Here is a 24,654-nt window from a genome sequence, read left to right as displayed (position 1 = left end):
GTAATTTTGTTCTGTTTGAACGGGTCTTGTACATTTCAGATGAGCTCTAAAAAAGACAACACTGTCTATTGTTCCAATAAACCGCTTTGGAGTGCAATACCGTTGTTTCTAGTAGAGGGCGCTGCGTGGCAGTACGAGCTCGAGGCCTCAGATCTTTTTGTCTGGAACTGGATCCCGCTGCCGCTCTACAGTGTGTGCGATTGCTTGGAGCCGCGTCCGTAACACACTGTCAAACCACTCCAAACGAACACATTTGATACCAAAACTATTAATTTAGCATATTTTACAATGGCAGTTTTAGTTTGCCGTTGAAATCGGTCGTTATTCTGGCCAAGTGTTTATTACAACTTGCAGAATCGGCTTGTTTTCTGTGTATAGCTGTGCATCAGTCTTTATTAGCGAGCTGGCGCTCTTCTTGCTATTAGCTATTTCTTTAACTTTTTTAAACACTCAGCTTCGCGAATGACTGAGCGCCGGCGGAGTATGGGATCCTTGGTGTCTTAGGAAGCGAGTGAGTGGGGGTTTAACCGTTTTTACATGCAAAAACAATGGCAAATTCGACGGGGAAAAATGTACTAGATCAGCGAAGGAAAGGACTGGCTTTCCTGGACGAGCTGCGGCAATTTCACCGAAGCAGAGGGTGAGAATGGGGCGTTTAAATACACCTTTAAACATCATGTACATATGACTATGGATGCTTACAAACAAATAGTAATACTATTCTCCATGTATTTCATTATTTTTCCTTCAGATCGCCGTTCAAGAAGATTCCTATCGTGGGTGGGAAAGAACTGGATCTTAATGCTCTCTATATCAGAGTCATTTCGTTAGGTGGATTTGCTAAGGTGAGTGCAACTAAAAGTGCATTTTCGCACTCTCGGTTTTCAGTGAACAGCTAGAGAACTCTCTTTCGGCATCCCGAATAGCTATTTCATACTAAAACGGCTGTAGGAGAGAGAGGATTGCGGTCGGCCTTGTGCTAGTTTGCCATCTATGCAATGTGGTGGCTTGTGTTGTGTATGGTTTGAATTGAAAGTCCGTACGGTAGCTGCACTGCTCGGAGTCTGAGTGCAGTAAGAGCAACTCAAAATTAGCGGGCACGTTTAACATCGATTATCGGCACAGAGCACTGGCTAGGAGGAACTATTCGCCGCGGGGGATAGGTAACATTTTGTGCAAGTAGATTTTTTACGATAATTTGGGGGAAGCTAGTTATTCGCATTAGCCATCTTTGGCTCTATGGCTGAAGACAAATGTAGGCCGCACACAGGCCTATTTATTGAAAACTGTAAACGTGAAAATAATTCCCCCAATAAAGACTGCTCGCCTTCATTCCATCATTGCTACTAGCATTGTGCTGAAGCGGGTCATCGTTGTCTCGGGCTTTGGTAGCTACCACATTTAGCCTGCACGCTTGGCTTGCCAGAAAAGTAATGTTAGCCAGATTGCTAACACTAGCTTGTAAGTAAGCCATCCAGTTCAAGCTGTAGCTAGCTGTGAGTTGTTGCTTGCAAACATGGAATTAAATACACAGTTCTAGCTAATAAAAGTAGCTAACATTAACATCTTGTTACTAGATGCTAATCAGATTGTTTATGATTCATTTAATACATATTTTATGCATCCTGATATTGCTTAATTGGAAAATGTATAATAACATCCTTATTTACTTTACAGGTTTCTGACAAGAATCAGTGGTCAGAGCTGGGTGAAGATTTTAACTTCCCAAGGAGTTGTTCAAATGCAGCATTTGTTTTAAAACAGTACTACCTTCGGTAAGTGGCATGGTCTTGTATTAGCTACTACACTCAGACAGCATGTGGCAAATGTTTACAAATTGTGAGAGGCTGGAAGCAGGAAAGGACCATGCAACAATCCAGCATTGCTGACAGTTTTAAAGATGTTGAACACGGAAAACAAAAACACCATACTGGACCTTACCCTGGCTCTTACCCTGGCTAAAATATTTATGCCTCATAGCAGTATGTTTTGACGTAACATTTACTAAACTTTACTGGGTTAATGCAGATCACTATTTTATATATATATATATATATTTTTTTTTTTTTGTTATGCCATGTCTTACTGCTGGGGATTCTGCCATACATCTTCTCTTTGTAGATTTAAACTATTAGTAAGGGACATGAACTGGGAATGCTTTTTAAATGGTCCATGATTTATGTGTTACTGAATGCTGGCTGGTCATTTTGTAATTGAATAGGCTAGCCGTTGCCACAACTATGCAATCAGCGGCACGTTACCCTAAACACCTTTTGCCCTCGGTGTAGATGTTTCACCAGCAGTAAGCCTGTGGCCATTGTGGAGCTGCTTCTCTACTCAAGTCTCCTTTCCCTCCAAAATATTGCCATCATTGACACGGTCACCTGCTTTTAAGAGGAAGGATCACATTCACCAGTCTAGCCTGGAGGCTGCTTATATGACGCTGCGTTGCCAGTTAGTTGAAGCTACATATCTTTAATAATCCTGTTGCATTAATCACCTTCACAATGGTTGAAAGAGCTCTAGGTCAACAGTCTGCAAATAACCAATCTTGTAGGCATGTCAAATTCTTAACAAGGTTCACACAGACTCTACCTAAGTATCATAATGATTTGAACAACTCTGCATAGGCCTAAATATGTTATTGCCAACCTCTTAAGTCATCATGGGATTTTATATAGGCCCTACATGCAGAGCCAATTATAGGCCAAGCACAGTAATGAAGTGTTTCCAAATGGTCCTTGTTATTCCAGCATTTTTAGCAAAGGATTTCATTCTTGCTATCAGATGAACAATAGTAACGCTTGATACCCTATAAGAGTTTGTTGAATTAAAATATTTTAACATTAACTTCCCATGCAAAGCTGATTTGATATTGGGCAGGCGATGTTACCCTCCCTGCAAGGTGTGGGTGCATGCTGTTTTAGCCCAGCTGCAACACCTGATTCTACCAATCAACAAGGCCTAAATGGTCTTCAACCAAGAAACAGGTGTGTTGCTGCTTGGCTGGGAACAAAAGCCCATTGAGACAATTCCCCCCCCCCCCCCCCCCCCCTTTCAAATTGTCATTTGAAGAGTCATAGGCTAATTTATAATGCAGGGCTCCACAATGTGACCATTTTACTCACATATGCAATGTCGTCACAGTTCGCATATGTGTATCGTCAAGTACAACTATTTTGATATTTTATTTAGCACCAGTGCGTGCGCCTAGAAGGATTCTAACATTATTACTTCAAATATTTTTTGTGTGCACCCGGCTACATTTTCCAACTTAGTTCACACATGTGCTCCTTGTAAAAAAAAGTCTGTGTAGAGCCCTGTAAAACAATGTTTGACTGAAACACAGAGATATAAATAGCCTAACTGACAGCACATCAGCAGGTTGGAAGGAGCTGTTGGGAGCTGCCCAGATGCATGCTTTATTTTGCCTCATATTTTCAAACAAATGCACAGGCCTAACCCATTTCAAGCCTGCATTTGACCTGACTGCCTGAAACTTTTCCTGGGTTTTACCTCATGACACAGCCCAGTGGGATCACATAGAAGTTGGCTACAACTACCATTCCTTGGAAGATTTTTTTCACAGCTTATATAGGTTGTTTATTTTACCATACTCCTGTGTCTTTACCAAACAATACATTGAATTGGCCAGGTTAAGACAGCCTTAAGACAACGCGGTCTTAAGGGCAAACGCTGAATAGTCAGAAATGTATTGAAGTAGGGAGTCGTTTGCTTGTTGGTCTTGTACCGCTACTTAAATTAACATTGCCACGCCACTTTTCAGTGAAAATAGTAAGTAATCATACAACCTGGGAATCTGAGCAATAGACTCAATAGTTGACCTCTGATTATCATTTAATAAAACTGGAATAAAAATTCTACTTATGTGAAAGACAAACATGGAATAAATGAGTTGTTGCAGCTCAATTCAAGTCACTACAACCATCATGTTGAGGCACAAGTTCAACAGTCTAGTGGTTGCTTCCCCTTGTATCCTTTTATCTGCATTGGTTTGAACCTGATACATGGGGGTAAGCAATATTGATGTTGTGCCTACTGCGTACAATAAATTGGCTTTTGTCTGTCAATTTCCTTCACCTTAGTTCAGGTGCAGGAGAGGAGGTCTCTTAAGACTGAGATGCAGCTTGTGAATAGACTGTACCCAACATCATGATGTTAGCACTGTGATGCCAATGCCAAAACAAGAGCTGGATTAGAACTACCTCGCTGTTTTCATGCATAAGTGACGTCCGAGGCAATCAAGTTGTCTCATTCACACATCGTTTGCTAGTGAGATTAGCCTTGGCACCTCAACAAAGGTGAAACGCGACAACAGCGTTTAGAGATCCGGTGTTACCCTTCTGTCCCCTGATATCTGTATGTCTCTTTCTGATGTTAAATAGAGGGTGCTAAAATGATATAGCAAAACTCATGTATCAGCGAGCCACATAAAACTGTAGCGAGTCTGCTGAAACTTTGGAAATGCATGTTATTTCGACAAGATTTTGCAGACAAGGTCAACAGTTTCCTGGTGTAACCCAAGCTGTGCATACCATATTAATTTTTATGAAAAGTCAGTTTGCTTTCTAAACCAGTGTCATATAAATTAGGGCTGTGACGATACTAGTATCGTGTTATTTTTTACATGGCAAAATGAAAAAACAAAGCAGACATATCTGGTCCTTTAAAAACTTGCTATATGTTAAGTATTGTGTTTTGTAGCTTGGAAAACACAGTGAACAAAAATATGAACGCAACATGTAAAGTGTTGGTTTCATGAGTTGAAATAAAAGATCCCAGAAATGTTCCATATGCACAAAAATCTTATTTCTCTCAAATGCTGTGCACAAATTTGTTTAAATCCCTGTTTGTGAGCATTTCTCCTTTGCCAAGATAATCCATCCACCTGATAGGTGTGGCATATTAAAAAGCTATTTAAACAGCATAATCATTACACAGGTGCACCTTGTGCTGGTGACAAAAGGCCACTAAAATGTGCAGTTTTGTCACACAACATAATGTCACAGATGTCTCAAGTTTTGAGGGAGTGTGCAATTGGCATGCTGACTGCAGGAATGTCCACCAGAGCTGTTGAAAGAATTGGATGTGCATTTCTCTACCATAAGCCACCTCCAATGATGTTTTAGAGATTTGGGCAGTACGTCCAACTGGCCTCAGACCACGTGTATGGCATCATGTGGGCGAGCGGTTTGCTGATGTCAACGTTGTGAACAGAGTGCCTTCTGGTGGTGGGGTTATGGTATGGGCAGCCATAAGCTATGGACAACGAACACAATTGCATTTTATCTATGGCAATTTGAATGCAGAGATCATGACGAGATCCTGAGGTCCATTGTCGTGGCATTCATCCGCCACCATCTCATAGTTTCAGCATGATAATGCACAGCCCCATGTCGCAAAAATCTGTACACAATTCTGGAAGCTGAAAATGTCCCAATTCTTCCATGTTCTGCATACTCAAGACATGTCACCACCCATTGAGCATGTTTGGGATGCTCTGGATCTACATTTTGGATAGCGTGTTCCAGTTCCCGCCAAAATCCAGCAACTTCGCACAGCCATTGAAGAGGAGTGGGACAACAGGCCATAATCAACAGCCTGACCAACTCTATGCGAAGGAGATGTCGCACTGAATGAGGAAAATGGTGGTCACACCAGATACTGACTGATTTTCATGTAATCCCAGTCATGTGAAGTCCATAGATTAGGGCCTAATGCATTTATTTCTATTGACTGATTTCCTCATATGAACTGTAACAGTGAAATTTGTGTTTTCTATCATCAGATGTAGGCCTAACAATTACAATCCGCTAAAGTTGAATAACTCCATAGTTCCCCACTTAAGTCGATAGGACAAACTGTTGCGAATGATGGGCAGCAGAAGTTGTTCACTCTATTAAAAAGGTACACCCGGGAACCACTGTTTAAGAAGAGCAGCTCTCCCTACTCCAAATCCTATTTCTCATGCCTGGCATACATTACAAGACTTGACTGGCAAGTAGGACCTAACTTTGTGTTGGACAAAGAAAACTATAGAACGTCTGCTTGTTTGCAATTTGATTACAGGTGAAGCGCCATGGTTATTTGCTTAGGTTTTGTTCTGGTTTTCCGCCACTGTTTGAGGCCACAGCTAGCTCTCTCCCTCAGCATGCCCCCTTATTTTGTCACTGGTTATCTGCTTGCCATGCCTTTATACTATTTTTGAAATTGTTAAACCTTGTCAGCAACAATAGCTAGGAGAGGTTTTGAATCACAGATATAACAGTCCAGGGGTGGGAATTGGAGATGTTGGGACTAGCGAAAGCTAGCCGAGGTAGGCAACACTACTACTGCTACTGGTCTAAGATTGGGCATGCTGTCCCAATGTTCTTTGACTGTGGTAAGCTCTCTGCAGATCACACAAAGAAATGTTTGAAATTAAATGTTTCTGTTGGATAGAAAGTGAGACTGACTTTAACTTTGCATCAAGCAAACCACACTTGTGGAAAATGTATTTAGGGGGCTGACAAATTAAACTTGGCCACCATTCTCATTATGTTAAGCATGGTCTTGAGGCCAAAGTGTTTTATTTTTTGTCTAATGGCATTATTTTATCTTTGTTGTGATTCCCACCATGATTGTGGTTGTTAGCTTTCTTCTCAGTGTAGTTTACCATTGTCTCCCCCAGACCAGTTTCTTGTCCACAACCTAGTACTTGGATTTCACCCACCCCCACTCTCAGTAGTGGCCTGTATATAGTGCTTCCATTTATTATTTTATCAGCCGTAAAACCAGCCTATCAATTGACATAGCTTTAGGCTACATAACCTGGATTTCTAATGTTGCTCATCGGTCTCTGTTGTATGCCTCATGTTTAATAAGTTGTCTCTGTCTACTCAAATGAATCTGCAAGCATTTAATTTAAAGGTACAATAATATATATTCACCTGTTTATAGAACAGTAGTAATGCCAGTTAGTTTACTCAATCTGATTGTGTGCTTGTCCAACAGGCGGCACCCAATTTTCTCTCTCTCACACACTCACTCACTCACTGAGGCAGCCTTTATTGAGAGGGTAGCTCTTATGTCCTATCAGCTCTTGTATGATCCGGACAACCTTAAATTACATCAGTTCACAAACAGTCACCATTTGCAGTGGTAGATCTATGGCTTCAGTTTTGTTGTTGCTGGGGACAAAAAAATAAGTTAAGAGCCCTGTTCCACCTTAATTGCTTGTTTTTTCCCAGCTGATGGTATGACACATGCAATGACATTATTTTTAAATGTCAACTTGATTGGACACTGATAATGAGAAGGCCTCTTAATTCTGTGTTGCTTTTCTGTGGCACTCTGGCTGTTGTCTTGTCAGAAGAATGGGTGCTTTTTGCCAGCCATGTATGAAAAGGGAAGTGCAGACATGAGCAGCTGCAACAGAACCCACAACACATCCCGCCTCCCCTTCTGCCCGTGCCCAGACAAGTGTGTGATGACGCTGTGCAGAGCCAGGGCCTCTCCAAACGGAGAGTTGGTGTATTTATAGTCCAGTGTGTCACGCGCCGTGGACGGGGGATTACCTTGGTCACGGCGAACCAGCAGCAGCACTGGGACTCCGTTCAGATTGGAGCTCTCTCTCTGACTCACGGCAGCACACACACTCCGCGCTTAGCCAGGGCTTTCCACGCTACCACTGGTGAGGTATTTTCTGTTGCCACCACTGCAGCATGTGTCTGTGTAAACAAATATTCAATGTGCAGATGTGTTGGTTCCTCCCTACCTAAACATGTGAGAGAAGGCTGCAGCACTTGTTAGACATTCTCAACTCAAGTAAGGTTTTGCAGGTTTTTTTGTAGACTTTTTTGGCTTTAGACAGAAAGCTGTCAGTCTTTTTCTTTCATTGAAACTCCCTCTGCTTTACTGCATTCCTCCCCAGCTGAGCGGTTGGTCATTTGAATGAAGACATCACCCCAGTGTCTAGAATACTCTGTCTGTGCTGGTGATAAGGTCATATCATCCCCACCTGTGTCACATCTGAGCTGAATAAACATATTAAGGAATACTGGTATTGGTTGTGACTCTTGATAAACTAGTTTGCCCTAAGCAATAGGGCACAAAGGATTCATCACTTGTACTCTGCTTAAACACTTGCACATGTCTTTTGATTCTTGAGTCAGCTAGGCGTAAACATAATTATTTCATCATAACCGATGGTCTCTATGTCAAACTTGGATTGGATTTTTATCCCCCTCTGGCAGTATTTTTCATTTCATGCTTTGTCGTGTAGTCATTCATGTTCACTCTGTCGATTTTAGAAGTAGGCGAGAGACATTGGTTGTGTTGTAAGCCCCGTTTTGTAGTTTGTTCCACTCTGCTGCGACTGAGTAGTGGAATTGCTTTGTGACTGGGGTTGGAATAGGATGTGGGCACAGATAGCCTGACAACATTAGTGTTGTCTGTAGGAGGACTTTGAAAATGTTAGGAGTTCACAGAAGTAGGCTTGTGAGTCTTTATAGGCCGGAGTGTAGCCTACCAGTTTACTTGTGTGATTGCAGGCATTAACCAAATTCCTCAGAGTGGCTGTCATACTCCATTGGCAAATTATATGGTGGGAATGTGCCAGGGTGTCCAGTTTTGTTATCAGGGATTTGGAGGCACAACAGTTTATGTTGAAACCACAGTCTAAGGATACAGGACTTATCCTAGTTAGGGAGATTTGAGGATCGGGTGAAACACGATTATTTGCTATAGAGATGCCATTCTAAATTCGATATTGGGGGGGAGAGTAGGAATAGGTGGGGTCTTGGATCAGTCACCCTCTGAGCATTAAGTTCTCTTTTGTCTACAGATATTTAGAAAAGTATGAAAAGGTCCATCACTTCGGCGAGGATGATGATGAGGTGCAGCCTGGGAACCCGAAACCATCTCTTCCAATTGGTGCAATCCCTTGCTCCTATAACTACCAGCAACACACTGTATCAGGTAAAGCTTTCCCTCTTTTACAAAGTGTCTTCAAACAACCACAAAGCAATAATTGGCTACATAAGTTCTGCCAAAATCTTGTTGGTTGGGCTAGGACTTGAAATAAAATAAAGATTCTTGAATGGATGGCCCCATATTTTGCTTTCGAGCTAGTTCTTAAAAGGACAGTGGTATTTCAGGATGGTGGTATATTCCAGGAAACAAACAGATGCAAGTATGATAAAAACTTCTTATTGACACTTTGAGAAGAGTGATTTTATTGGACAGGTGTCTGAGAGGTAGGGCTGGGTAATTGCTAGTGGTGGGGGGAAAAATAGATGGTTACATATTGGGATATTATTTTTGATATGTCGTTTTGACAACATCACATTATTCATTTTGTGGTAGTACCTGCCCCAAAACTCCAGTATTTTTCCTTGATGACTTGTTCTCATCTTCTTTTCAGCTATTTTATTTCCTTGACTGATCAAAACTAGTTTTCTCATGGCTCGCTCTTGTCCCTCTGCAGCAGACATAAGGTGAGCAATATATTTGGAACATCAAATCGCAGTCAATTCACAGTATCTGATCGCAATACACATAGAATAATGAGAATCGCGTGCCGAATCGGCACCTAAGTATTGTGATAATATTTTATTGTGAGGTCCCTGGCAATTCCCAGCCCTAGTAATTGCCTTGGACCTCACGATACAATATCACTATACTTAGGTGCCGATAAGATATGTATGGAGATTGTATATGTATCACTATTCTGTATGTATTGCGATTCGATGTTCCAAACACATGCTCACTATACTGTATATTTGCTGCAGAGGGACAAGAGAAAGCCATGAGAACTAGTTGTGGAGGTTAAAGTGCTCACGTTGTTGGCTCAACATGCTTTCTTTTTTAATTAAAAAATATATATTAAAAAAATAATAAGATGGAGAAAAAGCTACAGGATGATAAATACCTGATATGTGGGGCAGGTACACCTGACTAACGTTAACAACCAGCTAACGTTAACAATATAGTCACAGTAACGATGTAAAACCGGCAAAAATGATATTGTGATACTCTACTGTATCCATACTGTGAGGTAAAGCAACCACCCTTTGGTGGATTTTGGGATGCTGTGAAATAAATAAAAGTACTCTTAGGTCAGAGGACAACCTTGGTGTGTGTTTATCAAGGTGGATATTTCTTCAAGTATCGAGTGATGGGGCTGTTGAAGAACACCGCCAACTCTGAATTGAGTTGAAACTTTACGACTCAAATGGAGAACATTATGGCCACCTTCAGCACTGAACTTCCTCTCAACACACTTGACTGGGAGAACTAGGTCTCTCTCTACTCAAAGCACACATGTGTTAGTCATCTAAATGTGCATATACTGCAGGCTTGTTTGCTTTGTCTTTTCAGACAATTTATTCCACCTCATAACATAATCATAGATTCATCAAGATATAATTTAGAAAGCTCAAGAGAGGAGAATGTTAGCAAGACAACAAGATCTTAAAATGTATGATGAAAGTAGCCTATATTCCAAGAAAGAGGAGTTGTACTAGGATTAGTCTTTGAGCTGTTTCAGAACTGAGACGCAATGCACTTCATACAGTATTTGGGCTGCTACATTTATACTCCTTTTGTTTGTGCAAACATATGGGCCTTTAAACCAGTGCTCTGCCACCAGAAGCTCATATCCTCCCTCATATGGCTGTTGAGATAATTGTTTGAATAATCTTGACTTTGGACAAAAATGGTAATACAATCTTGCCCAGGCCTGAGAGACCCCCATCAGTAAGAGTGTATCTGAACTGAGGTTGTCATTTCCCCAGGCATGCAGGCAATTTGCAACAGTGTGTTACCATGGTGCTGTGTGTGAAGTAGCTCTAGTTCAGGAGTCCTGACAGCTACACACACACACACACACACGTGTGAAACAGATGCAAAGCTGCCAGCTGTGAGGAGTTGGCTATTTATATCCCATTGATTGCACCGTAATCAATTTCAAATAACTGAAATATTCCATACAATCATTGCCATGCCAGCAAAGTTATGCCAAGTGACGGAGGCTTCAGGAAGTTGCACTTGTTAAGCCCACCCCCTGCATGTGACTTTCATTACTGTTTCCTATCTTTGAAAGCATATTCATTATCAGGCAGGTGTCCCAGTGCATGCAGTTGCAATCATTTTTTTAAGCAGTCTAAATAAACTCCTAAATCATAATTTCTCAAGGTCTTTATAGCGCAACAATGTAATGTTTTTGTATGTTTTTATCAGGCTTTCTTTACATTCACTTTGAAGTTGAAATTACAACTGGATTTGTGGTTGTTTTTTGTCCCCAGACTATCTCCGCCAAAGCTATGGGCTGTCCATGGAGTTCACGGCCCCATGCGACTATAACAAACTGGTGCTCTCTCTCCTGTCGGGCTTGCCCAATGAAGTGGACTTCGCAATCAACGTTTGCACTCTCCTCTCCAACGAGAGCAAGCATGCCATGCAGCTGGAGAAAGACCCCAAACTCATCACGCTGCTACTGGCACATGCAGGTGTCTTCGATGACTGTACGTCTTCAACACCTTTAAATATTCTTCATTAGTATCCAAATCTATTTTTGCAGGACAGTAATTAGAGAGATGTGTGTTTGTAATCTTTGTCTATCATGGGAACTTGGGGGAAATGTTGAGACACTCGCACTACTGTGCTCAGTTTCCCTTTTTGGGAAAGTGGAAATGGGGAGTCAGTTGTTTATTCCCTTTCATTTGCCTGTATGGAGACTAGATTAGTTATTACCTCCTTGGTAAACTTGTTCATTTAGAGTCTGAAGAAGGTTGTGTTCAATGCAAAAATTCAGGCTTTAACACAACAAAATGTGAACACTGTGCATTCCTTTTCAAGGCACTGCCATTGCAGAACCTTTTTTGTTGTTGTGATCCCTCAGGTGTGAAAGTACCTTCTGTCTCAGAATGTAAGGGTTGGAATGTTCTCTCTAACAGTACTCTTGTGAATTTGCAGCACTAGGCAGCTTCTCCTCTGTATTTGGGATGGACTGGAAGGAGCAAACCTCCCGGGACTTCATGAAGGTAGATTTGACTGAAAGACTCACTATATATGTATACTATAGGTTTGTAACTTACAAGGCTTTTGGAGGGAGAAAAAAAACGGTTGCCTCGCCTCCAGCTGTTCAGGGATCTTCGTGAATACGGTGTGATGTCCTCGCGGGAGTACATCAGCCTTAACCGCTCTTGTTTTTTGTAGCAATGCATCTTTTCTGCAGTCAGTATTTCAATAATAATCTGTGACTATGATTCTACAGTTCTGGAAGGATGTGGTAGAGGATTCTGAAGTCCGGGACCTCATCTGGGACAAGACCAGCCTGACACAAGGTAAGCAATTTATGCTGACCGACCCAATTTTAAAAGACCCATGGCACAATAAAATATTTTTTGCACAACAATGGTAAAAATGGCACGTCCAATAAATATTACGGCAACATTGTTTTGTGGACTTTTTGTGTAATAAAGTATTTGAAGATTTCTCATAAAGACTCTTAAAAAACCATTGCTCAGACCCTCGATGTCCTTGGGGGATCAGACATTCACTGTTCTCTCTGCTCTTCTCCCAGTGACAGACACTACGCTGGGGGACGAGCGCTGGGGCGCCCTCTTCCACCCTCCACGCAACCTAGGCATCGGCGACATCGAGGGTCAGCGGGTTCTGCAGGTGGGAGTCATCCTCCGCAACCTCTCCTTCGAGGAGGCCAACGTCAAACTGCTTGCTGCTAACCGCACCTGTCTGCGGTTCCTCTTACTGTGCGCCCACTGCCACTTCATCTCCCTACGGCAGCTGGGATTGGATACACTCGGCAACGTGGCCGCAGAGGTGAGGCGTTTTTACTGTTATATTTATGTTCTGAATGTTATTACTTTCGTGCAGTATGGAGCTAATTAGTACTATTCAGTGAAAATGTTAGACAAGGCTGTAGCTGTTCCAGAGCATTTGTGTTATTGATGATTCCATGAATTAATATCTGTTTTCTCTCCCAATAGCTTCAGTTAGATCCTGTTGACTTTCGAACAACCCACCTAATGTTTCACACCATCACCAAATGCTTGATGTCAAGGGACAGGTTCCTGAAGATGAGGGGTGAGTGTCAGAGCCCATACTTTATCTTTGTCAGTGTCTGGGTCTTTTTAATACAAATTCAATGTCAGATTTATTTTTATATCACTGGCCTTGTAATGCGAAAGCAACTTCATGTCTTTATGTAAAAACAGTAAGCATAAATTGTGATAAAAGTATAGATGATTTTCCCCAGAGCCTGACTATTTGTTCCTCCTCCCCTCAGCCATGGAGATCCTGGGTAATCTGAGCAAGGCGGAGGACAACAGCGTGCTGATCTGTGAGTACGTGGACCAGGAGTCATACCGTGAGGTGATCAGCCTGCTGTCGCTGCCTGACCTCATGCTCCTCATGTCCTCCCTGGAGGTCCTCTACCTGCTGGCCCAGCTGGGGGAGATCCCCTGCAGCAAGATCGCCTCCGTGGACAGGAGCATAGGTGAGTTACCAACAACCTAGGCCTAAACAGGGTACTAGTAACCTAGACACTAGTCAGGATTGAGGATACATGCAGTAGTATAAACAACCAACCAGAATGGAGGGGATGGAGAACCGTCTAACCAAGATAAAGTGTATGTATAGCATTAACAACTAATGGAGTGTTTGAGTACAGTTTGATTAAGTATAGTCTCTTAGCATGGCACAGCAACCAAGCTACATGAATTGGGAAACAAACTGGTTGCACAGAAGATATTTGTCGTCTCTTGGAGGAATAGGAAATTCAATGATTTTCAGAATTGGGAAATCAAAAACAACCGTCATGCAACAATTTAGACGTACATTGTTAAACGGTGTATATGTGTGTCCCTGTGCAGATCTGCTGGTACGGCTGGTGTCAGTGGACCTGCACACGTTTGGTCCGGATGCTCTGACGGCCGTGAGGCTGATGGAGCACCAGGCTGCTGGGCAGAGCCAGGTGGCCGAGGTGCGGCCGCAGCTTGTAGAACAGCTGCCTGCTCCGCTGCAGGGCGCACCCATCCCAGGTGAGCATCTTAACACTTAAACCCTGTCCCCTGATCTTCAGATGCACATAGAAATTAAATGAAGCCAGGTTATATTAATCTTGTACATAAAATCAGAATTTAGAGCAAGTTGTGTGAGGGCAATAATTAGCCATATGGTATAAAGGAACAGTTCCCTGAGACAATGGCCTGAGATTATAGGCTCAGCTCCGTGGAGCCTTGCTCCTTGTCGTGTACGTTAGAGACTGATCGAAAGCTGACAGCTCATCAGTTTACGCCTCCCATAAGCCTCTGCATCCACTCTCTTCTATAGAGACTTTCCATCCGTTGGTGATTTAGAAACATGGATGATCAGGCAAACTGGTGTACCCGTATTGTATGCAATCAATCAGCTAAAGTTGATGTTTGCATGAGGTGCTAAGAATAATTCAAGCTAGGGTAAACATAGCAGTCTGCTTGTACAGTACTGTCACTGCTCCCTAGTGGGGAAAAATGAGGAACAGCACACTAAACACACCATGTAGGAAGGGAGCACTGTTCTGCAGATTTGACAGTTCAGTCTCCCATCAGAACAAAAGTGTTTTCAGCATAGAGAATGGGTTTATTCAAAAACTTTTGTAAGTTGATCAAATTTGACTCAATAATGATGTCATATCTCACTTCAGCAGCAAGAGTCCCTGTCCAGTCCACTCCCCCTCCTGGTATTGTTGAGCTAGATGGGGAGAAGTTTACAGTGCAGTGGTGAGTCTCTCTCACACACACACACCCTCTCATACACACACACACACCCTCTCATAGTTATGCTCTCTCCGTGACACATCTTAGCTCTTTAGTTTCTCTGTAAGTTGAACGGTAGTTCTCGGGTCAAGCAGTCAGCTTGCTGGTCACAATTGACCCCTGAGTAGCTATAGATACATTCTGAGTCCCTTTGTCTCTACCAGGCTAAACGCCCACTTCGAGGTGAGCGGCGAGAGCTCCGTGTTGCGCTCAGAGATGTACTCGGAGTACCTCACCACATGCAGCAAGATGGGACGCGCTGGCATCCTGGCCTCCCAAGGCTTCCTCAAATGTCTACGGTTGGTTGGCATAATCCCATATTAAATCAATAGATTTCATTGAAAACCATCATTTGGAGAAATCACAACTAGAAGTTTATATTGTTTTTTAAAAATTTCCAACTGTGGTCCTGGAAGCCTTATATTCATTCATGTTGTGTTTTCAACCAAGAAATCACCCTATGGACAAGTTACAATATAGTGGTCCAAATTCAATGACTTTGAGAAGCATGATTGACAAAGTTTTAGTGTCAACTGCACTCACACCATGTCTCTATCATTTTGTAGGACAATCTTCCCAAACCACACAGTGAAGCGGCTGGAGGACACCAAGCCCAATGCTCAGGCACACATACACGTGGTGGGGGTCAAACGGAGGGCCATCCCACTGCCCATCCAGCTGTACTACCAGCAGCAGGCTAGCCCCACACCAGGGCCCAGGCACGACGTCCCTGTCGACCCCCAGGCATCCCCGTCAGGTAAACTCACTGTACAACTAACTACATTTTGTAGTTAGTGGCATTAAAATTCAATGTTATCACAGCAAACTGCATTAAAATTGAATTATCACAGCAAACGTCAGAAGACATAGTTGCTATACATGTTGTCTTGGAGTATGGTGAGACATACTTTGCAGTTGTGCAAATTAGACCTCAGTCAATGATTCTAATGTGTTCTTTGTTGTATCTCTCTCTGTGTTTACGCTTTGTTCCTGGGTATCCTGGGTTTGCCCGGCCTCCAGTCCCCAGCCTTACTGCTAACCCGGCAACGCCACAGGTGGCCTCCACCATGCAGGATGGTGTACCTCACCCCCAAGTGGCTCAGACTGTTCCTCGGCTCCCCCTTCACCCCCAGGCCTCACCGCATCAGCACCCCAACCCTGCTCAGCAGGCCAAGCCAGGGGATATCCTCAAGACGGCCATGGTCCAGAGCTCCATCCCCACCTCTGGCCAGGTGGTCCAGAACCACAGCCCCAGCATGGCCCAACAGCTCCACCATCAACAAGTCATGGCGCCTACCGGGACCCCAGTCACACTGTTCCAACAGGTACAGCAGGGCCACATCTTCACGGCGCGGGTTCAGGGGGTGCCCATCGCGCAACGGCCGCCCTTGCCACACACTCCCTCCTCAGTACCCCAGGCCCTCTCCCAGGGCCCCCAGCAGGAGACGGCTGTATTCTCTTCCCCCCCACACTACGCTGCTGTGTCGGCCCCCTGCTCCTCGCTGCAAAACTTCCAGGTGGGCGGGGGCCAGGTGTTCACCATTGCCGGCGTGTCCAACACCCAGGGCTCCCGCGTCACTTTCCAGAACATCGCCCCCAAGCCTGCACCCTCGCAGGCCAGTGGACCACCAACAGCCACTCATAACCAGCAGCAGCAGTCCAGCGTTGTCATCGTCAGCCCCAACCTCCAGCAGAACCAGGCCTATGCCCCGGCTATCCATCAGATTGTTCTGGCCAACCCCTCCACCATGTCTGGTGGCCAGGCCATCCAACTGGCAGGACAGCCTCCCGCTCCTTCCAAACCCCCACCTTGCCCTTCCACCATCGCTCCACTGCCCCAGGGCCTGCCCACTCCTTCCAACACCCAGATCCCAATGCAGGGCTCTGCTTCTGTCAGTCAGATGCTGTCGGTCAAACGGCAACCACAACAATTGAACCCCCAGCAGCAGTTTCACACCCAGCAGCAGTTTCAGATTCAGTCCCAACCCCTGCCTCAGCAGCAGCCGCCCCCCCAGCCTACCTCCACAGAGTCCAGCCTGATCAAACAGTTACTGCTTCCAAAGCGGCCCTCCACGCCGGGCGGAAAGCTCATTCTGCCCGCGCCCCAGGTGCCTCCCCCTAGCAGCACGCAGCGTGCCCCAAGCCCACAGGTGCTCTACCAGTTGGCCTCACAGGGCCAGCCTCAGCCCCAGCAGCTCAATGTACAGCTGGTCCCCAGCCAGCTCCAGTCCCCAGGGGGGCCTCTCCAGACGGTGCAGCTCATCTCCACCAGCAGCCCCGCCACCATCATCCAGGGCCAGGCTCCTGGTGGCCAGGTCACCTTCACTGTGGTGCCCAACACAGGCTTCACCACTTCAGCCTCTGCAGCTGCCGCCCAGGTCAGCCAAGGAGCCGCTGCACCAGGCCTGCCAGCGGTCCAGACAGGCAACACCCTCCACGGGCCACCGCCGCCCTTCAGGGGGGACAAGATAATCTGCCAGAAGGAGGAGGAGGCCAAGGACGCCACGGGTCTGCACATCCACGAACGCAAGATCGAGGTGATGGAGAACTCCTCTCTGGCCGATGGGGCTGGCACCAAAACCAGCAACGGGGACCTGGCAGGGGCCGACGCTCCAGGGGCCAAGCTGCTTAACGGGAGGAAGTGCATGGACTCCAGTCTACCTCCATACCACTCAGGGAACAGCCAGGGGGCCTGTGCCAACGGACCAGCCAGCGAGAGCTGCCCCACCAACGGGAAGCAGACCTCTGGCCTGGCTAACCCACAGGAGGGCCATGTCGACCCCAAAAAGGCTCTCGTCAACGGGGTCTGTGACTTTGAGAGAGGGGACGCCTCCACCGGTGCCCACTTAAGCAAAAACATTCCAAATCACTTCGCTTCCAAACACTTGGGGAACGGGGAGGTGGGTCCTCCTCAGAAACTGCATGGGGCTCCCCAGGAGCCCTCTGTCCCCCAGCAGGATACTGCCAAAGCTGAGCAGGCAGAGCGCCTTGCCAATGGGCCTCAGGCAACAGGCCCCTTCTCTAACGGACCTATGGGGCCGGGGCCTAACTACGCACTGCCTGCATTCAGGCAGCAGCTGTTTCCCACCGTCACTGTAAACTCCCAGGGCGCCACGGGGCCAGGGACCCTGCCGGCCAATGGTTTGAGCGGCGAGAGCCGTGCGCACAAGAGGCCGGCGGAGGAGGACAAGGGGGCGTCTGTGATTCCCTGTAAGGTGGGAGTGAGGATCATCACCATCAGCGACCCCAACAAGGCGGGCTGCAGTGCCACCATGGTGGCCGTGCCTGCTGGAGCCGACCCAAGCACAGTAGCCAAAGTAGCAATAGAGAATGCCACGCAGCAGAGGAACTGCTCCACCATACAGGCATCCAGCTCTACGGTGAGTTAAACATAACTCAACAATTTGTTTCTTGTCCCAGTTTTGCAAGATGTGCCAACTTAGTTGGCTAGCAAGCTCATTAGATTGATGACTTATCTTGAATAATTCATTGGATCATTGACATTCTTGCCCTGCTGGTAAAACATGTGACTGTTTTTCTTCACAAACATAAAATGCAGGGCTCGACATTAACGCTTGTCCTCTTGTCCGGGACAAGTAAAAACGATGCTTGGACAAGAAGAATATAGATTGAAGTTTGGACAAGAGTAATAAACTTTTTTCACATCAAACAATTACTCGGATCAGAGGCCGACATTGGAATAATATTCCAATCTATTTTTTATGCACATTAATAAAAAAGCCTACATGTCAAAGTGTAGATGATATGCATGTTGGCTACAGCCTCGCGTCCAAACCGATGCTGAATGCTGACATGAGGGAGGCACCAGAAAATGTAGCCAGACTTTTAATAACATAAATATAGGTTGAACACCAGTCATGTTTGAAAAATATAATGAAGGACCATTAACGTCTAAAGGCTTGATTCGACATACTCAAGGCACGGTTCGTTCAGATCAAATGGTCACAAGACCGGCCTGTTGCGCACCGCACATCACCCACCTTGATTGGGGTCTGCATTTTGAAGCTATTTAAAGGGCAATTCCACCACTTTTCGACCTCATTTATCATGTCCAGTGTATACATATGTGAAATCAGCACTTTTTTACAATCTGTAGTTACAAAGATGAGAAGGAAAGTCCTAAAGAAATGCTTCTCTGTGACATCATAGGGTAAGATATAAAAAAATTACATGTAAATCAACCTGCAATGTGTTTTTAGCCCAAGGTGGGGAGCAAGAAAATACCTCCATCACTGAATCTGTGTTTGAAAATAACTGATAATGTATTTTAGTATAACTTTTTTTACTTTTGATTTTTTCCTACAAGATGTATAAATGCACGGTTTTTATAAATGTGGAAACTGGTTTTGTGCTGGAGATAATGAACAAGAGGTTGGTGGAGTTGCCCTTTATCTATTAACGTAATTGTTTGAAACCTTGATATTTTGTCATTTAATGGAGCACGTCTTACCTTGTTTCAAAGTAGCCAAGCATAATCCTAGTCATTAGTAACCCATGCTAGTTGCTGCATCTTTAGATCTCCCCTTGCTTTATTTCTAACAGATATTTTCATATCTCATGCGGTGTGCTTTTGAGAACAATGTTTTCCTGCAAATTGCATTTTGGAACATTTGTGCATAGCCTACAGCCAAGTGCGCATTGAGTTTATTGTATAAAGAAATAAAACGTTATCAACATTTTAAGCTAAACAGTCTGATCTGGGGCATCAGCCTCGTTGCTTTTTAAAGTGTTTTAATGTGCAGTGGTTGTATGAATTTGGGATCTGTCATCCCCAAGTCTGTTATGAACCGTAGACATATTTTTTTATTGTTCCAGGGACAACGGGAAGCCCTTAATTTCACGCCCTGGGGGGGAATTATTTTATAAAGAAAAGTGTTTGGTTGTAATTGTAATGTTACAATATTTTATAGGCTACAAAGGATTGCCAACCAATCTCCAGGAAAGCCTTAGTGTTGTAATTCCAGATAGGCTTGAGTATGCAAAGAAGCCTTACAGACAGAGTGTAGCCTACATTTGTCTGATTCTCTATGGTAAAAAAATGTAGTCATGCATTTTGTTTTGTAAAGTGGATCTGTCAATGATGCAAATATTGTGTTATTTTGGGGGGGGGGTTGAGTTTTTGCAAGTAAAACATCTGACCTTAAATGTCTATCCATCACATGCAACTACAAGGCTTCTGTTGCTGTTATTTAGGAAAATCAACTGCATTGTGATGAGTAGGGTTAGAGGCCATTTAATGATTTATACAGACTGACTTTGAAAAGATGCAATTGTGTTTTATATTGCACTTATTGGATTGGCAGGTGTGTGTGATCTTTAATTTCATCGAATAACAATGCAGGGCTTACAGTTGTAAATGACTTGCATAAAACAAGATCGACGATGAAAGTCTTCAGGATCTAGGACCTTGAATAATTTATTCAAACTCTGTTCATATTTTTGTTTAATTCATTTCTGAAAATAACTAATAAGCAGGTAGTAGGTTATTCATATTGTATAATTTATTGTAAGCAGAGGGTAGCTAGGCTAGAATCAAAATGTGTTTCTTCAAAATTAGCTTAATTTACCAATTTATCTTGTCATACTTTTTAAAAAGGTAAAAGAAATGCAACAACAAAAAATTGTGACTGTTTTATTTGGGGAATAGTCAAACACAATCATACAACACAAAATATCACTTGCTTATTTGGTCTGATAAAGCTTTGCCTCTTTCCCTGGTTTTACACAGCCTCTGCCAACAGTGGTTCAGCCTGTGCAGGGTGGCAGCGCCAGCCCCAACGCCTCCCTTTCTGGGCCACAAGCCGTGGTGGCACCCCCAGAACAGACCAGGAAAGCGGGACAGAACTTCAAGTGTCTTTGGCAGTCCTGTAAACGGTGAGTTAATCTCTGTCCATATTGAGTTGACATACTTAAAGAGAAGTCCTTTGTTGTGAAAGGTGTGTTCATATCATGGCTAACTAAAACTGCGTTTAGACAGGCAGCTCAATTCTGATATTTTTTTCCACTAATTGGTATTTTGATCAATCACATCAGATCTTTTTCAGAGCTGATTGTTCCAAAGACCAATTACTGTAATTTCCGGACTATAAGCTGCTACTTTTTTCCCACGCTTTGAACCTCGCGGCTTATACAATGACGCGGCTAATTTATGGATTTTTCCCGCTTTCACAAGATTCATGCCGCCAAAAAAACGAGCACCGTCACATAATGTGACGTAAATCGAGCGCGCTCAAACTTCCCATCATTCTGATTACGGTAGTCATTTTGTCACCCTCATCATGGCAAAGACACGGAGAAATGCATATGATGCAGCTTTCAAGTTGAAGGCGATTGATCTGGCTGTTGGAAAAGGAAATAGAGCTGCTGCACAGGAGCTTGGCCTTAATGAGTCGATGATAAGACGTTGGAAACAGCAGCGTGAGGAACTGACTCAGTGCAAAAAGACAACAAAAGCTTTCAGAGGGAAGAAAAGCAGATGGCCCAAACTAGAAAATGAGCTTGAAGACTGGGTCAACACACAGAGAGCAGACGGCCAAGGTATTTCAACTGAGGCTATTCAATTCCGACACCGAAGGAGATGACCTCAGTGGTTTCAGTGCACAGGAGGAGGAAGATAGTGACCAATGACTTTCTTGGTAGGCTACTGTTTACTGATATTTTTTTAATATTTTTGTTACAAGCCGTGTTTCGTTTAAAGGCTGTGTAAAGTTCATTTGTTTCAATGTACCGGTAGGCACCTGCGGCTTATAGACATGTGCGGCTTATTTATGTACAAAATACTTTTTTTATTTTTTATTCAGTGGGTGCGGCTTATATTCTGGTGCGTTTAATAGTCCAGAAATTACGGTAGTGGAAAAAACATCCGAACTGAGTCTCTAAGTGGCCTGTTCATTGGCTGTCCCATTTATATCCGTGTTCTTCCAGGTGGTTTGAGACGCCGTCTAGAGTGTTCTACCATGCAGCCACGCAGCATGGTGGCAAGGAACTATACCCAGGCCAGTGCCTCTGGGAGGGATGTGAACCTTTCCCCCGACAGAGACTGTCCTTCATAACCCATCTACAGGTAAAACTACACCCTCACCTCTCAATCAATCAGTCCATGTTTGTGGGTTTTTGCTGACAATTATCCTATTTTCTTCCTGCAGGATAAGCACTGTTCTCGAGATGCCCTATTGGCCGCACTAAAACTGGAGCAGGAACCGACACAGACGCAAGACCCAAATCAGAAAACTTCCAAGTATGTACCCTCTGGTTAGCTTAGTATGCTAGTGCTAATGTCCATTCTGGTGATGCTATGTGTGGCTGACTGTCTTTTGCATTGTTCCACAGGCCTCAGCCAGTGGCAAGCAGCACTCCAGCCCCCCGAGCACAGAAAGCTATTGTCAATCATCCGAGCGCAGCCCTTATGGCCCTACGCAGAGGCTCTCGGAACCTAGTGTTCAGGGACTTCACTGTGAGTATGGCTGAGCTTAGCTGACACTGAAGGTGTCCGGTTGACTTTTGACAGAAATGTATGATTTTATAGCTGGAAATAAGATTTAAGATGTTAAACATTGCAGTCCTTGACTACTCCATATTTATCATATATTCCCACTTGGAAATATTTTGTTATCAATATATCTTGTAGCTGATGAATTTCACAATCATTTTCCTTAGGATGAAAAAGAGGGACCAATGACCAAACACATACGACTAACTGCTGCCTTAACGCTAAAGAACATTGCCAAGTATTCAGACTGTGGTCGAAAGTAAGAAAAAAATTTTTTGTATACATTCACATTTACAGAAGGGTTATCTGAGGATTCCTCGTGCTGTGTTTGTTCGGAGTGATGAATCATAATCAATTAAACAAATGTATGTTTACTGTTTGATGGAGTGTGTTTAATGACAGCTTCCTGTCTTCTCAGGTTGGTGAAGAGGCATGAGAGCCACCTTTCTGTGCTGGCACTCAGTAACATGGAGGTCTCCACAACGCTCGCCAAATGCCTTTACGAACTGACTCGCTCTCTCCAAGCTTGAGCCCACAAGAGCAACCCCACCCCCAAAAATTGGAGAACCATCCTTCAGGGGTGTCATGACAGTGGGGCACACAGGTGGGCAACACCAGACTATGCCCTTCGGACTCCCCTCCCTCACCCCACTGTGCTCAAATCCCCCCCATCTCCTTAACAAAACAAACTGCCACGGGGTCTTCCACCAGCCGCCCAAGAGGGGGAGCTCTTTAGACTGCTGCCCTGAGGGACTCTCCTACCGAAACCCTAAATACGAGCACATTTTTGTAATCCTGGGACTATTTACAGAGAACTTATTTGAGTAGGAGCGGCAGTACGTTGAGGTTTTGCTGTGCCGAGGGAGGAGAATGGCTGGAGAGGGGGAGGGGAGACGCAGCTGCGGGAGACTGGCTCGATTGTTTTTCTTTAGAACTTGATAGCGTGGTTTTCTTACTTGAGTCAATATATTTTCACTTATTTATTATTGAAATGAATACCATTACAATTAATGAAAATAATCTTGTAAATATTTGTGAATATATATATATAAAGAAAATCCTCTCATGCCGATACAGCCACTGGGGAACTTGCTCTGTGGAGTAATAGAAGCATTACTTTGGTAGAACCTTTTTTTTTTTTTTTTTTTTTAATGATCCCTGATTACTTGTATCTAATGTGATTCTATACTCAGCAGTGGATGAATGTACTTAAAACCTGTAAATACTTCTGCAAAGGTACTGATGCTGTAAAGTTATGGGGGGAAAGCAGTTTTTTTGTGGAACTGACTTTTTTGTATAATAATACCTTGTAGAACTCATTTTGCTGGCTGAAAGAGTATGGAATAATATATCTCATGTCATTTTGTAGAAGAAAATAATATTGAAGGTATTCTCTCACCCCGAACATGTATCCACTGTAAACGTTTGTCATTGTACAAGCACAGTGAGCGTACATTTTTTTTTTTTGTATTTGTAAATTGGTTTAAATACATGGAATTTTATACAGGTTTTCTCCTGTGTTCTTTGCTTTATGTGCAGGTATATTTTCTTCACTACTTTTTTTCTATGTTAATATAGTGTGGAGTTTTATTGTACTATTTTTTTCATAATACCATGCCACATTCCGGCTCACGTCCTCAGACTATCCTCTCTATGGAGTGTTGTGTAACATTAATGACTGCCTGTTAGCGTCCGAGCGGGGCAGCCCACCCATCCTCATTTCTGCAGTGTCAGTAGGATGTTCTATTATACATAGACATAAGTCTGTTAGATTGGCTTTATTTACTTTGGTGACTGTTTATAGTTTTTAAATAAAAGACTGAACTATTTGTCTTTGTTTTGGTGCTCTTGTTTTGTGGTGTGAGGAGGCAATGGGTGTCTCTGTTCTACAATGTTACATGGCTGTGATCATCCCCTTTTAAATACACATTTAAATGGAAAATGGTTTCCCCTAAATGTGTATATTCTATTGATCAAATTACAACACAGTTACAGAAAGTTGAGCTGTTTTTAGAAAGTTTATTTGTGAGATCATCTCTCCCAGAATGGTTTTCAATCTGAAGGTTTGTCCCCCCTAAACTACCTTAATTGGGTATATATGGCTCTGAGTGTAGTTTACCTTTTACTTGGATGTCCTGTTGATGCCCTGTCACTAAAACTGTCCATCTCCTGCTACTATTTATGAAATTAAACTTTCAGCCCTCATGCCAGTTACCGGTATAATGTTTATTGTAATTTTACTGCATATATATTCCGTTCAATGGAAAGGCAAGAAAAATATCAATGCTTTCTTGAAAGTATTTTAATTTCATTGGCTACAAAACA

At 43.7% G+C, this 24,654-nt stretch overlaps 1 protein-coding gene across 2 annotated transcripts; it reads left to right on the top strand.

Annotated features, from left to right (window-relative positions):
• LOC116352763 (AT-rich interactive domain-containing protein 2-like) lies at nt 1-24,158 on the top strand. Of its 2 annotated transcripts, none has more exons than XM_031796991.1 (21): nt 1-640; nt 752-845; nt 1,678-1,775; nt 8,846-8,979; nt 11,307-11,525; nt 11,977-12,044; nt 12,278-12,347; nt 12,587-12,843; nt 13,011-13,107; nt 13,310-13,519; nt 13,896-14,063; nt 14,711-14,783; nt 14,984-15,118; nt 15,386-15,576; nt 15,840-18,199; nt 20,569-20,714; nt 21,765-21,903; nt 21,986-22,077; nt 22,170-22,293; nt 22,497-22,588; nt 22,748-24,158. In XM_031796991.1, the coding sequence occupies exons 1-21, from the start codon at nt 549-551 to the stop codon at nt 22,857-22,859; spliced, it is 4,971 nt and encodes a 1,656-aa protein (XP_031652851.1). In that variant the 5' UTR covers nt 1-548; the 3' UTR covers nt 22,860-24,158. The 2 variants fall into 2 exon arrangements, with proteins under 2 accessions (XP_031652851.1, XP_031652850.1); XM_031796990.1 differs by having other exon boundaries at nt 3-640; nt 14,708-14,783.
• The last annotated feature ends 496 nt before the right edge of the window (nt 24,159-24,654 follow it).

This window comes from Oncorhynchus kisutch, linkage group LG19 (assembly GCF_002021735.2).
Source record: "Oncorhynchus kisutch isolate 150728-3 linkage group LG19, Okis_V2, whole genome shotgun sequence".
In the NCBI taxonomy this organism is placed as follows: Eukaryota; Metazoa; Chordata; class Actinopteri; order Salmoniformes; family Salmonidae; genus Oncorhynchus; species Oncorhynchus kisutch.
This window is presented reverse-complemented; position numbering and strand designations above follow the sequence as displayed.

Coding starts and splice junctions, on each gene's coding strand:
- LOC116352763 (XM_031796990.1), top strand. CDS start 549: ATGGCAAATTCGACGGGGAAAAATGTACTAGATCAGCGAAGGAAAGGA. Junction 641..751: donor CAATTTCACCGAAGCAGAGG/GTGAGAATGGGG, acceptor TTTTTCCTTCAG/ATCGCCGTTCAAGAAGATTC. Junction 15,577..15,839: donor CCCCCAGGCATCCCCGTCAG/GTAAACTCACTG, acceptor CCCGGCCTCCAG/TCCCCAGCCTTACTGCTAAC.